Source organism: Aotus nancymaae, unplaced genomic scaffold (genome assembly GCF_030222135.1).
Source record: "Aotus nancymaae isolate 86718 unplaced genomic scaffold, 86718_ANA_hifiasm-v0.15.2.pri h1tg000021l, whole genome shotgun sequence".
In the NCBI taxonomy this organism is placed as follows: Eukaryota; Metazoa; Chordata; class Mammalia; order Primates; family Aotidae; genus Aotus; species Aotus nancymaae.
In genome coordinates, this window is record NW_026988433.1 from 29,172,656 (window position 1) to 29,187,728 (window position 15,073).

Consider the following 15,073-nt stretch of genomic DNA (forward strand, 5'->3'; position numbering starts at 1 on the left):
AGATCACGTCCAAGAAAGTTCTGAGGTCAAAGCTGTAGGTCAGGTCTAGAATGGGTCACCTGGAAAAGGGGCCTGAGGAGTTGTGTGTGGCCAAGAGGGAGGCGGGTAGCAAGGGCATGAAGTAGTGTATGCAGAGGGCACCAGAAACTTGTCCACAGTGAAAATCTCAATCCCACAGCAAGTCAGATTCTCTTCAGGGGCCTTGGGCAGAATGAACAGAGTCAGTCCCACCTGTGAATCTAGCTATTAGTGCCCAGAGACTCTCTGAGAATGGGTTCTGTGTTTGCCAGCACATGACACATCCAGTTTCTATTTTTCTCCACTTTTCCTTTTAAGGCCAATGCAACTTGGTCATCAAGAACAGGGTAATTCACTGTGTCTTCTGCTGAGCCAGATTGAGGCACCTGGGAACATCACAGGGAGTCATGAAAATAATTCAAAAAGAAGAAACATAGTCACAGATTGCTAAGCAGAGACAGCAGCTGAAATTCCCTAGGGCTTTCCAGAGAAAGCTGCAGGAAATGTGAGACACAGGGTGTGATCCATGAAGCACAGCCACAGAGAGAGAATATCTCTACAAGCAGAAGCCACAGCTGATATTCAGAAGCACAATCCAGAATGGGGAAGAGGCAGCCTCGTGTGGCAGTGCAGGTCGTGGACTTGGAGATGAGGCTGACTCAGGACTGTTCTTCCATGAACTAGAACAAGTTCTTTAACCTCTTCCAGCATGCTCATCTTCAAAAGACAAGTAAAATGAAACATGAACTAAAAATTCTCTGGAAGGACACATTAGAAACTAACGTCAGTGGTTCCATTTTAGAAGACTGCACAGATGGGGATAGAGAAGGGAAAGACACTTTTCACTTTCTAGTTTGATACATTTTCATTTTTGAACCAGGTGGACAGGTGATGATAGTTTATACCTTATAAGATTACACAGTCCTGACAGATGGTAACTGTATACATTTGCTGTTATGTTAACACAGGAACACTGACTGGGTTATCTGTCAGTGTTTCTAGCCTTTACATAGGGAGCAGTCTCTATCACATTTCTAGGTCAGTGCCTTACACATATCCACTTTACGTTATGTTTATAAGCAATGGTATAAATTCAGCCCCTTAAAAGCACTCTTGTAAATGGGTAAAATGAGTAAATAAGTACCATCTGCAAGTTAGATTGTAAAATGATTTGTTTTTATTTTAACAAATTTTAGAGAATTCAATTATTATTATTATTGAGATGGAGTCTCACTCTGTTACCCAGGCTTGAGTGCAGTGGCATTATCTTAGCTCACTGCAACCTCCGCCTCTGGATTCAAGCGATTCTTCTGCCTCAGCCTCCTGAGTAGCTGGGATTTCAGGTGCATGCCACCACATATGGCTAATATTTGTGTTTTTAGTAGAGATGGGGTTTTGCCATGTTGGCCACGCTGGTCTCGAACCCCTGACCTCAAGTGATCCGCCTGCCTCTGCTTCCCAAAGTGCTGGGATTACAAGCGTGAGCCACTGTGCCTGGCTGAGAATTCAATTATTGACTGTGGCAGTTGGAAACAATTTTTCTCAATTTTTTTATTTTGAAAAATTTCAAACCTACAGAGAAATTTCAAGAATAGTATAGTGGATGACCATATAACCTTCACCTATTTTCATCAAATTTTAAATAATTGATATTATTATTTTTTATAGAGACAGGGTCTCACTATGTTGCCCAGGCTGGTCTCAAACTCCTGGGCTCAAGCAATTCTACCTCCTCAGCCTCCCAGAGTGCTAGGATTACAGGCATGAGCCACCCGCTGCACCTGGCCTACCAATTGTTAACATTTTACCACATTTCTGTTCTCTCTTTCATGTACAAGCACAGACACATACATACATACATTTTTTTCTGAACCATTTGAAAGTTAGTTGCAAACATGACACTTTTATCTCTAAATACTGTACCTCAGCATATGTCTTCAGAGTACAGGGACATCCTCCTTGTACTCATTGATTATACAACCACGATAATCAAATGCAGGAAATTTATTACCTAAGACTATTATCTAAGTATAGTCCATATTCAGATTTCCTCAGGTATCTAGTAATGTTCTCTATAGCTGTTAACTTTTGGATCCAGAATCCTATTGAGGATCTTGCATTGCGTTTGTCTCTTTTAGTCTAGAATTAAGTACCTTTGTTTTGTCTTTATGACATTGACATTTTGAAGAGTTGAAGTCAGGTTTCACCCTCCCATCCCTATCCCAATGTCCTTCAATTTGTATCTGTTTGATTCTTTCTATTTTTTTGAGACAGGGTCTCACTCTGTCACCCAGGCTGGAGTGCAGTGATGCAGTCTCAGCTCACTGCAAATTCTGCCTCCTGGTTTCAAGCAATCCTCCCACCTCAGTCTCCTAAGTAGCTAAGACTATAGGCATGCGCCACCACGCCCAGCTAATTTTTGTATTTTTTTGTAGAGATGGGGGTTTGCCATGTTACCCAGGTTGGTCTTGAACTCCTGGGCTCAAGTAATCTACCTGCCTCAGCCTTCCAAAGTGCTGGGATTACAGGCATGAGCCACCATGCCCAGCCTGATTGTTTCTTTATGATTAGACTCAGTTAAATGTTTTTTGGCAGAATATTACAAATAAGTCATGTTCCAATGCCACCTTTTATAAATGTTTCTTATCCTTCTCTTTTAAATGTCTGAATTCATGAGTAACAAAAAGTCTAATATTCTTATTTTCAAATATCTAGCAGGTCAGTTATTGGCAAGTGACTCTTGTCATCACGTCATGATTGAGGCAGTAGGCTACTTGTACAGATCACTTGATTTAAGGGTGATTCACCTGGGATCTTCTCATTCATCGATCCATGGAATCCTGCAGTGAGTTTCTGTTTCATGTTCCAAACAGAAATATGCTTCTGGTTATTCATGTTATATATATATGACCTCTTGACAACTTTTCATCTTTTGCAGCCTTCTGAGAGAAACTGAGTGGGTCCGGAGCCGGAGATGTTGGCCTCAAGGTATGAGTCAGTCACATTCTGCAGGTTCTAGGAATGACTTCTCATTATGGGAGCACTTGCTTAAATTAAGCTATCACAGTGCTCAGAGTTCTGATACAGTGAGCTCTGCAATGTACACAAATGCAGATAACTTATACAGGACTAAAAAACAGACTTAGCTCCTCAGACAATTTCAGATAAATCAAAATGTGCTTCTGGAAAAGGGAAAAAGAAACACATTATTTGCAAATCTGCTAAGGAAAAGATACAATGGAAGACACAAAATAATGCTGAAATATGGAATGGCTCAGGAAAGGAAGCACCAAAGAAAGACTATTCCTCTAACATTTTATCTTTGGGTAAAATGAATGGTTTAGTAAAGCTTTCAAGGGAAAGAATTTTGTTAGCTAAAAGTGAGAGTGGAGAAGGTGAAATCACCACCATTGACCGCTGTCCCCTGCTGTGACCTTTTAGCACAAAAAACCCTTGGGAATCCATATCTGAGCTCATATCAGAAAAGTGGCTTTTTCATAGCCCAGATTATATTTTGATGTCTCAGAAGTCTTTTTTGCAGAGAATATCTCATGCTGAAACAAAATTGTTGAAGAGCTCAAATGATATTAATAAATAATAAAAATTTATCACGGGCTTCTTGACATCTGTTTTTTCTACATGTGTTTAATTAGAATTCTTTTATTGAATATTTTCTTCTAAAACACACAAGAGTGATAATAATCAAGGTCTGGAAATATGATTATTTAGGCACTTAAACATTGTAACTAATTTTACCTAAGAAGAACAATTTTTAGGTGATTCACATTTCTATGGTAGGTAGAGCAATGTTGATCTCATAGTGTTCCATATCCAAAAATATACAGAAGCAATGTTATTAAAATTCTAATTCTATTATTTTTGCATTGTTATAGTTTATCCATTTTGAATTTATGAATTAATTTTTCATGTGAACAAAATTTACAGTTGCTATCATCAAACCTTTTTATGAAACACAAATTTAAAAGTATGTAATCTGGAATAAAACTAAAACCATAAAGTAAGTTTAAAATACCAGAGCCCATGTATTTGATATTGTATCTGTTTTAAACATTTTATTGTCTCATTTTATCAGTGATTTGTAAAACATTTACCATTAACTGTTAAGGATTACTTATTGGCTACTTTCTTACCTATCACCTACCTAAATCCTACATACTCTATGTTAGGAAGCCAGGTGAAAGAATGGGTTCAGTTGTGTGGTTTTAGGAAAGTTATTTCATCTTTCTTGGCCTCAGTTTCATTACTGTCAGCCCTCTGTACCTGCAGGTTTGCATTTGTGGATTCAACCAACCATGGATAAAAATATTAGAAAAAAAAATCAACAATGAAAAGTAATGCAAATAGAAAATACAGTATCACAACTATTTACAGAGCATTTACATTGTATTGGGTATGAAAAGTAATTGAGGCCTGGTGCAATGACTCATGCCTGTAATGCCAGCACTTTGGGCAGCCGAGGTGGGCAGATTGCTTGAGTCCAGGAGTTTGAGATCAGCCTGGGGAATGGCGAGACTCCTGTCTCTACAAAAAATACAAAAATTAGTCGGTCATTGTGGTTCACACCCATAGTAGTATCAGCTACTCAGGAGGCTGAGGTGGGAGGATCGCTTAAGCACAGGAGGTTGAGGCTGCAGTGCACTGTGATCATACCACTGCACTCCAGCATGGGTGACAGAGCAAGACTCTGTTTTTGTTTTTGTTTTTTTAAAGTAAGCAAGATGGTTTAAAATATATAGAAGTATGTGTGTATGTAAATAGTAGCCATTTTATATAAAGGACTTGAGCATCTGCAGATTTTGCTGTGTATGTGTGGGGCAGGTGTTCTGGAACCGATTCCCGGCACGTACAGAGGGATGACTATATTGTAAAATTGGAGAAATTATGGTGTCTGCTTTTCAGGATTACTGAGAGGATTGCATGAGATACTGCACACAGCAAGCCTTCAATAAATGGTAGTTTAACTCAGATGCCACCTTTTTCCACGAAACACCTCCAGACCCCTCCATCCCACAACTGGAGCATACACTAATGCCTTGGGTTATTTGTCTTAAACTGTGCTCCAATCATTTCACACAAGGCAGTATTGTCTCCTTGGCAGAGTGCCAGCCTTAAGGGCCATTTCTACTACTCCACCTGCTCAAAATTAAGTAACCACAGGACAGCTTGGGAAGCCCTTGCTGTCCAGCGATTCTCAGCAGTGTTCTGGCTGGGCCACATCAGTCTTCCCTGCAGAAGCTGTGTCTGCCTCAGTCCACACAGAATTGCCATCAGGTAGCGATGCTGTTCATTTGGCTTTAGTGGAACCACAGGCACAGGACGCGTGCAGCCTAGCAGGTTTGAGGGAAGACCTATGCACTAAGCCCTTAGCTTGGGCAGGCGCAGGAGCTGGGTGACCGTGTCCCGAGGACCTCTGTCACCAGGTGGAAATCTAGGGCAGGGCATTGGCCTTCCAGGCTGTGTAACGGGAGTGCCCTTCAAACTTACTGAGGTCTTAAGGGGCTGGGATCCTCCAGCCAACATCAGCCCACGAGTGGAGCCTCGGCCCAGCCACCAACTCACGGGCGGTCCTGTATAGATCTAAGCTGGGGGTCGGGGACGTGCCAGACCGGCCCCACGATCCAGGGGAGGTCCAGACTGCAGAGGCCATTAATGCGGAGGGAGGTCACCTTCTGGGGCTGGGGCCAGAGCAACTGGCATGGGAGGAGCCCTGTCCATGCGGCCAGAGCTGGGGTCAGCCCCAGAAGGCAGGAGGAAGGTGCGGCGGAGCTGGGCCGGCGGCGCCGGGGTCGTATCTGGTCATTCAGTCCCTGTGGTCTGCGCGCCACCACACGGCCACCGCCGCGCCACCCTGGAATTGACCGCGGCAGGCTGGGCGTGAGAGGCCCCCTGCCCCGCCCCGCCCCCGACCCAGACCCCGCCCACACCGCGTCTCCCCCCGGGACCTGCCCCGCCCTCGACTCCGCCCCCTTCCCGCCCCGCAGCGGCCGGAGGGCCGGCCCGCGCCGCCACGTGTTCCGACGCAGGAGCCGCCTGCCTGTGGGGCAGAGCGCGGGCAGAGCTTGGGTCGGGCGGCAGCACTTGCGGAGCGGCGGCGGCGGAAGCGGGCAGCAGGCGTGACCATGGCAGCGGCGGCGGTGGTCCGCGGGGCCGGAGCGAGGGCGGCGGCGGCAGCTCTGCGAGGCGGCTGCGGGACCGCGGCCCGGGGGAGGCCGCGTGCGGGCCCCACTCGGCCCTTGTGCACCGCACCCGGGACCGCCCCGGACATGAAGGGCTACCTGTGGGAGCGCTACCGGGAGGCGAAGAGAAGCACGGACGGTGAGTGAGGCGGCGACCCCGCCCCGGCGCCTGGGGCCCCTCCTGCGGGCTCAGCTGGGAGGCGGGCGCCCTAGGACTCAGATCGGCCCCGCCGCGGACTTCCGGGGCCCTCCAGTCGCGGCCCCCGGTGCCCACACCCCCGGCCGCTGGCAGCATCGCCCCTGCCGAGCGACTCGAGGAAACGCGGAAAAATGCACTCTAGAAACTTCACAACTCGTGTCTGTGCCCTGTCGGGAAAGCTGTTGTTGGGCTTTTTAGCCCGAAATCTGCCTCCGAGGGGCTTTGGGCTGCCCGGGGCGGGGGTTCCGCAGACCTCCCTGGGGAGTCGGCCCCTCCCACGCACCGTTAGGTGGTTATTCCTCAATAGTAATAATAGTAACAGCCGAGATGCCCTGGAGCGGGGCTGCTGCGCAGGTGGCAGATCCGGAGGCTCGTCTGTTTTCCTTTTGTTGGGGGTGGGGTGAGGTGAGATGAGATGAGATGAGCTGTGCGGTGTTTGAAAGAGGAGAGGTCCAGGTGGGGAAGGTTCTGGGCTATCCATTAACCTCGGTGAGGAGGGGATTCTATGGCGGTGCATGAGGACTTCGGGGCCAGGTGCACATAAAATGAGCTTGGCTCCGTTGTTGCTAATGAACTAATAGTGCCAGGCACGTAGATAATCTCTAAATTGTTCTAATGGTCTACGAAGGGGGTGGTGCCACATCCCCATTCTATGGATGGGAAAGGCGAGAATCAGATTTAAGTGACCTAGCCAAGGTGACGCCTGGATTTAGTCTGTCTCAGCTCCTAAGCCACTGTCCTGTTTCCTGTGCTCCGTTGACTATTTGGGAACCAATAATCCATTGGCGCTGCTGCTTCCAAGGAGGATTCAGAACCGAATTTTGTATATTGGTTCCTTCTTGTTGTTGGAGGTGGCACGTAGAGATAGGGAGAGATTATTTGGTGAGCAAGAACGTTTTATAGGATCACATTTTCCATTTTATTGGCCAGAAGTCAGTTTAATGAAATAAAAGCAAATTGGAGTAATTTTCAGAGGAAACGTAAAATGACTACCAATGCCGAATTCTATGAAATTATGGCTTATTTTCTTAGTTTCCCTTTGCCAAGCGTTAATTTTGCTTTGACTTTTGAAGCTGTTGTGTGGTATGGTGGAAAGAAGACTGGCTTTGGAGGCATTGGAAATTTTGCAGGTCTTAAGAGATGAAAGAAATACAGAAGGTTATCTAGCCCAGCTTTTGGGCAGGCAAGATTTTTTTTAACTTGTAATTCTTATTGAGATAATTGTATATTTACATGCAGTTTAAGAATTAATACAGGGGCCAGGCATGGTGGTTCACACCTGTAATCCCAACACTTTGGGAGGCCGAGGCAGACAGATCTCTTGAGCCCAGGATCAGCCTGGGCAACAAAGGGAAACCCAGTCTCTACAAAAAAAAAAAAAAAAAAAAATGCAAAATTTAGCAGGGCGTGGTAGTGCACACCTGTGGTCCTAGCTACTTGGGAGGCTGAGGTGGGGAGGATCACTTGAGCCTGGAAGGTAGAGACTGCAGTGAGCAGAGATTGCAACACTACTCTGGCCTGGGCGACAGAGCCAGACCCTGTCTAAAAAATAAACCAAAAAGGAGTAATAGAGGGAGATCCGGCATACATACCCTTTATCCAGTTTCTCCCACTGGTAACATTTTGCAAAACAATAGTACATTATCACAGCAGTATATATTGATAGAGGCCACAGATCAGAGTCTCCTTATTTTATTCGTACTGTGTGTGTGCACATGCAGAAGAGCATGGATGCAGTTCTGTACAGTTTTCTCACATATAAGCTTATGTATCACCCACCACAGTCAAGGGACTGAACAGTTCCTCACAAGGATCCCTCATTCTGTCTTTATAGCCCCACCGCCTCCCCCTATCATACTCTCCCTTGTCCCTAGTCCCTGGAGCACTGTCTGTTCTCCATTTCTAGAATTTTGTCCTTTCAAAAATGTTACATTGATGGAATCATACAGTATGTAACCTTTTGGAGTTGGTTTTTTTCACCAAGTATAATTTCCTGGAGTTTTATCCAGTGTTATGTGTATTATATCAATAGTGCATTCATTTTTGCTGTTACTGCATTATATGCATGTACCACAGCTTAACCATTTGTTTGATCACAGATTACATTGGACCATTTACTCATAGTTCAGAGGACATTTGAGTTGCTCCCAGTCTTTAGCTATTACAAATAAAGGTGTTATAAACATTTGTGTACAGGTTTTTGTGTGAACATATATTTTCATTTCTCTAAATGCCCAAGAGTACAATTGCTGGGTCAAATTGCCATCCTGACTTATGGATAAGCTTTGTTACTTGCTGCCTTTGAGAACTGGGGAGGTCACTAGGCTTGAGTTTTTTCACCTGTAAAATGGGGCTGCAGGTAGCACCAGCATCATAGGGTTTGGGTAAGGAATGGATGAGTCCATCCGTGAGAGGCATTTAGGACAGTGCCTGGTGCATGAGACAGCTGAAGCATGGGTTGGGGAAGATCACCAATGTGATATGGTTTGGCTGTGTCTCCACCAAAATCTCAACGTGAATTGTATCTCCCGGAATTCCACATATTGTGTGAGGGGCCTAAGGAAAGGTAATTGAATTATGGGGGCCGGTCTTTCCCATGCTATTCTCGTGATAGTAAATATGTCTTATGAGATCTGATGGGTTTATCAGGGGTTTCTGCTTTTGCTTCTCCCTCATTTTTCTCTTGCTGCTGCCATGTAAGGAGTGTCTTTCACCTCCTGCCTTGATTCTGAGGCCTCCCCAGCCATGTGGAACTGTAAGTCAAGTAAACCTCTTTTTCTTTCCAGTCTCAGGTATGTCTTTATCAGCAGCATGAAAATGGACTAATATGGTAAATTGGTACCAGTAGAGTGGGGTGATGCTGAGAAGATACCTGAAAATGTGGAAGCAACTTTCAAACTGGGTAACTGGCAGAGGTTGGAACAGTTTGGAGGGCTCAAAAGAAGACAGGAAAAAGTGGGAAAGTTTGGAACTTCCTAGAGACTTGTTGAATGGCTTTGACAAAAAGGCCGAAAGTGATATGAACAATAAGGCCCAGGCTGAAGTGTTCTCAGATGGAGATGAGGAACTTGTTGGGAACTGGAGCAAAGGTGACTTTTGTTATGTTTTAGCAAAGAGATTTGTGGAACTTTGAACTTGAGAGAGATGATTCAGCATATCCGGTAGAAAAAATTTCTAAGCAGCAAAGCATTTAAGAGGTGACTTGGGTGCTGTTAAAGGCATTCAGTTTTAAAAGGGAAACAGCATAAAAGTTCAGAAAATTTGCAGCCTGACACTGCAATAGAAAAGAAAAACCCATTTTTTGAGGGAAATGCAAGTGGCCTGCAGAAATTTGCATAAGTAGCAAGGATCCTAATGTTAATTCCCAAGACCATGGGGAAAATGTCCCCAGGCCATGTCAGAGACCTTTATAGCACTCTCTCCCATTATATGCCTGGAAGCCCAGGAGGGAAAAGTGGTTTAGGGGCCAGGCCCAGGGTCCCCATGCCGTGTGCAGCCTAGGGACTTGGTGCCCTGTGTCCTACCTGCTCCAGCTGTGGCTGAAAGGGGCTGATGTAGAGCTTGGGCTGTGGCTTCAGAGGGTGGAAGCCCCAAGTCTTGGCAGCTTCCACGTGGTGTTGAGCCTGCAGGTTCACAGAAGTCAAGAATTGAGGTTTCGGAACCTCTGTCTAGATTTCAAAAGATGTATGGAAACACGTGGATGCCCAGGCAGAAGTTTGCTGCAGGGGTGGAGCTCTCATGGAGAACCTCTGCTAGGGCATTGTGGAAGGGAAATGGGGGGTGGGAGACCCCACACAGAGTCCCTGCTGGGGCACCAGCTAGCGGAGTTGTGAGAAGAGGGCCACTGTCCTCCAGACCCCAGAATGGTAGGTAGATCCACTGACAGCTTGCACTGTGCACCTGAAGAAGCCACAGACACAATGCCAGTCCATGAAAGCAGCTGAGATGGAGGCTGTACCCTGCGAAGCCATAGGGGTGAAGCTGCCCAAGACCATGGGAACCCACCTTTTTCATCAGCATGACCTGGATGTGAGACCTGGAGTCAAAGGAGATCATTTTGGAGCTTTACAATTTGACTGCCTGGCTGGATTTCGGACATTCATAGGGCCTGTAGCCCCTTTGTTTTGGCCAGTTTCTCCCATTTGGAATGGCTGTATTTACCCAATACCTGTACCCTCATTGTATCTAGGAAGTAACTAGCCTGCTTTTGATGGGAAGGCATGATTGGTTTTGAAATGTGAGGACATGTGATTTGCAGGGGCCAGGGGCAGAATGATATGGTTTCTCTGTGTCCCCACCCAAATCTCAACTTGAATTGCATCTCCAGAATTCCCTGTGTTGTGTGAGGGGGCGAGGGTGGGGGCAGACGTGGGTGATGTAACTGAATCGTGGGGGCTGGTCTTTCCCATGCTATTCTCATAAGAGTGAATAAGTCTTACGAGATCTGATAGGTTTCTCAGGGGTTTCTGCTTTTGCTTCTTCACTTTTCTCTTGCTGCCGCCATGTAAGAAGTGTCTTTCACCTCCCACCATGATTCTAAGGCCTCCCCAGCCACGTGGAACTGTAAGTCCAATTAAACCTCTTTTTCTTCCCAGTCTCAGGTATGTCTTTGTCAGCCGTGTGAAAATGGACTGATACGTTATGGGACCAGAGTTTGGGCTTTGGTGAGTGACAGTAACATGACAGCCATGTTACTTTCCTCTCTGATCTTAGTTTTCTCCATTGCAATATGGGATTAATGTGGAGATTTTTAGTGTGTGCTTGGTACTCAGCAGAAGCTCAGTAGTTACTAGCTATTATTATTAATTATTAAACAACTGTCAGTAAGAGGTGGAGGTGGGATATTTAGCTCTAGTGTCTGGGTCTCCTTGTGATTAGGGCAGTGCCATAACTAGCTTTGTGGTCTTGAGCAAGTCACCTAATCCCTCCTGGCTTTGGTTTGTCTCAGTAAAATGAGGCCACTGCACTAAATAACATCTAAGCCTTTTTAAGTGTTAAAAGTATTCAAGTGTTAGAGCTACAGGATTCGGTGGACCCTATCTCCTCTTCATGCCTGCAGCACAGATGCATGTGGTCCCCATTACCCCTGAGAATATGGGGGCGTTCAAGATGCTTTTTCTTCTTTGTCTTGTCCAGGACTGCACTGTTCCTTTTCTGCTCTAGTTAAAGTCTGTGTGAATGTATGTGCCCAGCTTGAGTTCATCCAACAAGCATATTAAGCACCCAGCAGTGGGTTTGAAGGCTGCTGGTTCACAGTTGGATGAATCTGACGGAGGCATCCACAGTGGCTGAGTTACTGCCTGTGTGGAGCGGGGGACCAGTGTTGCATGGGGATTCTGGTAAACAGATGACTGACAGTCTACCTCTGGGAGCTAAGCAGCGAGGCCCAGGGGCTCAGGGATGCAGGAAATGCATCTCAGAAACTGACCTTTGAGAGCTGTGTCTTGTGGGAAAGCACAGTCAGAAGAAATCCTGATAATTCATTTAAAACATATGGATCTCCCCACCCCCAGTTGCAAGAAGACAATAATTTTGTTTTCTCATTTTCTTTCTGGCCATTTGATCTCTTTCCTTCATCCAAACAATCTGTTCAGATGTCTTCCCTTTGAAGGGCTCCCAGAGTGAAGTCTGCACAGGGAAAGGATGCTTTTTAAAGCTTTGTTTTACCCTTTCTCTCCCGTCCTTCTTGTCATTTTAATTAAAAAGTTTTTTTAAAAAATCTTTATTTTTTAGATCAGCTTTAGATTTACAGAAAAATTATATAGTTTCTATAAGCCCTACATCCATTTTTCTTATTAATCTCTCATATCACTGTATTTATCACAATTAATGAACTGATACTGATACATTATTCATAGTTTACTCAGATTTCCTTAGTATTTACCTACTCTCCTTTTTTTCTTCTGGGATGCCATCCAGGATAGCACACTACATTTAGTTGTCATGTCTGTTGGGCTTCTTTAGCCTGTAACAGTTTCTCAGACTTTCCCTTGGTTTTGATGACCTTGACAGTTTTGAGGATTACTGGTTATGGACTTTGTAGAATGACCCTCAATTGGAATGTTTTTCTTTTTCCTTTTGTAACTTGGGATTTTTGGAATTGTGAATGTTTTTGCATCCTGTATCAAACTCAGCTCAAAAAAAGTTTCTTTATATTTTTAGGAAAAGAAATTCTGGTTTAAACCTTTAGCAACAATGTTAGCTGCTGCATTCTCCCCCTGGAGCAGTGGTTCTCAGTGGGAGTTGGAGGGGGCAGTTTTGTCCCAGAGGGATGTTTGGCAGCACCTGGTGACCTTTTTGTTTGTCACAGCTGGGGGAGAGGGTGCTGCTGGCCTCTAGAGCCCAGGGTTGCTGCTGAACATCCTACAGTGCACAGGACAATATCCCATTACAAAGAATTATCTGGGCTCAAGTGTTGGTAGTGCCGAGGTGGAGAATCCTCAACCTAAAATGAATTCTAAGAAATCTTTGTGTGATTATAATTAAAGGGCTGGATGTACTTGTGTGTGGTCTCTTCTTTTCTGTTGTGCTTTAGGTTGTATGTGTCTTCTTTGAACTCGAGCTCTGGCCTTCCAGGTGTGCTCGTCAGGTACTTGGCCAGTCCTGTTAGGTATGGAATGGAAGCCTTCCTACTCCTCCAAGAGGGCTTGCTCCAGTCTTTATATTTTGTTAGTCACACGGATTTTTTTTTTTTCATTAGAATTAATTTTGGAGCCTGGTTTTTACTTAGAATTTTTGACTAATTGGCTGGGGTTATAGACTGTATTAAGTTGTCAAAAGAAGTACAGGGATTAGTTAGAAGCTTTTATATGGTGTTGAAAGATTTACTCAAAGTTCTGGGTGGAGAGCATTTACTAATCAGTCAAAAATTATGTATTGTATTTAGTGAGAACTGTGTCTACACGATGATGTAAGCTTAGCATGTATAAAATAAGCATAAGACACAGGATAGTCATTATATAATTATATAATATTAAATACAGTGAATAGTAATAGTAAGCATAAGTTCCTCAAGGAACTGCATTGGGTTAAAGATACTCTTGAGATAATTTTAAAATTAGACTAATATTACTCAGATTGTGTTTCACAATCTTCTGAGAGATGTGGTTAAAGAGATGTAGAAAATACATGTTAAAGAAGCTTCTTTATAGCTGGGCTTTTCAGAGCTAGCTTCAGAGCTAGTGAGTCAGAGCCTTTAAAACGAATAAATCTCCAAGATGAATGACGGGGGAAGTAGGTTTAGTGCTTCCCAAGTAAATTTGACTGTGGAGGCCCCTTTTTGAGGTGATAACACTATTTTGAGGTTCTACAGAATATACTTGGGAAGTACTAATGATATGCCTAATAAGAACATATGTTAATACTGAAGGATGCTTAATTGTACGACCAGAAATGTGCCTTTTCTATGCAGCAGGGACATACAGTAATGGAGTCATAGGACCCTCTGAGAATCTGGAGAAAGCTTTGTGTTTTGTCTTTATAAAAAAGACACATTTGCACTATTACACACAGTACTTGCACACACACAAACTATTTTGTATATAATTTCAGGGGATTCCAGGAGTATCTTACTGTCTTCTGGTGACCCAGTGCTCATTTAGTCCTTTTGTTTTAAGGGTTGAGCTGTGATGGGATTCTTATGGAGGCAGAGCTCAGCATGGGGATTGTTTTCTAGATTTAAATTTGCTGCTGGATCAAGAAGCCTGCCTGGAATACTGATTTTTTTGGCCTGACTTTTGCTGCTGTTTTCTGTAATTGTCATGGAGGTGGCTGGCTGATCTATCAGTTGAAATCTAGAGTTCATTTTCCTCTTTCGTTAGGGTGTAAATTCTGGGTAGGGTCAAGAGGAAGAGAAAGGAGGTGGAAAAATGCAAAAAGGAGATTAAATACTTTTTTTTCCTGCCAACTTTTGAAGGTAAGTCAAATTAAAAAAAATTCAGCAGTCCTCAAACTGAGTGGCACATTGGAATTGCCTGGCAAGCTTGTTTAAAAATGGAAATTCTGAGGCCCTAGCACTGGAGATTCTGATTCCTAAAATATGGAGGTAAGGCCCAGGAATCTGTATTTTTACATGGGTTTGGAAACCAATCCTTTATTCAACTATTAAAGACATGTGGAAACAGATATCTTCTAACCTCCAAGAGTTCTTTTGGACTTTGGCTTTCAGCAGTCTGGTAGACTCAAGAGTCTAAAAACCTTTTTGCATAGAATACCCACAGGCTGAAAAAAAATACAAAGGACCTTCTCTTCAAGTCATAACTTAACTCTGAGAAACTGGAGAAATCCCAAGAACTAATAATGAAGAAGAAGCCGAGGCCAGGCGTGGTGGCTCATGCCTGTAATCCCAGAGGTTTGGGAGGCAGAGGTGGACTCTTCACTTGAGGCCAGGAGTTTGAGACCAGCCTGGGCAACATGGTGAAATCCTGTCTCTACTAAAAATACAAAAATTAGCTGGGTGAGGTGGCATGAGCCTGTAGTCCAGCCACTTGGGAGGCTGAGGCATGAGAATTGTCTTGAACCCAGGATGTGAAGGTTGCAGTGAGCTGAGATCACACCACTGCACTCCAGCCTGAGCAACAGATAGAGACTCTGTCTCAAAAAGAAAAAAAAAAAAAAAAGGAGGAAGCTGAAACCAGAATGATGACCAGCCCTGAAGGTC

At 44.4% G+C, this 15,073-nt stretch overlaps 2 protein-coding genes across 3 annotated transcripts in view; both read left to right on the forward strand.

The window, feature by feature from the left end:
• Window positions 1-3,616, forward strand: part of LOC105728857 (putative tetratricopeptide repeat protein 41) — a 75,956-nt gene extending 72,340 nt beyond the window's left edge. Inside the window, 3 exon segments of the mRNA XM_064379497.1 lie at window positions 2,734-2,863; window positions 2,957-3,153; window positions 3,156-3,616. Of these exon segments, the coding sequence (XP_064235567.1) occupies window positions 2,734-2,863; window positions 2,957-3,153; window positions 3,156-3,616 (788 nt within the window).
• Window positions 3,617-6,158: 2,542 nt separating this feature from the next.
• Window positions 6,159-15,073, forward strand: part of NT5DC3 (5'-nucleotidase domain containing 3) — a 71,274-nt gene continuing 62,359 nt past the window's right edge. Inside the window, exon 1 of one of the 2 annotated variants that reach the window (XM_021675552.2) lies at window positions 6,159-6,354. In XM_021675552.2, coding sequence (XP_021531227.2) covers window positions 6,159-6,354 — 196 coding nt within the window. Of the gene's footprint in view, window positions 6,355-11,020; window positions 11,079-15,073 lie in introns of those variants that run through there. The other variant, XM_064379909.1, reaches the window with a different exon arrangement.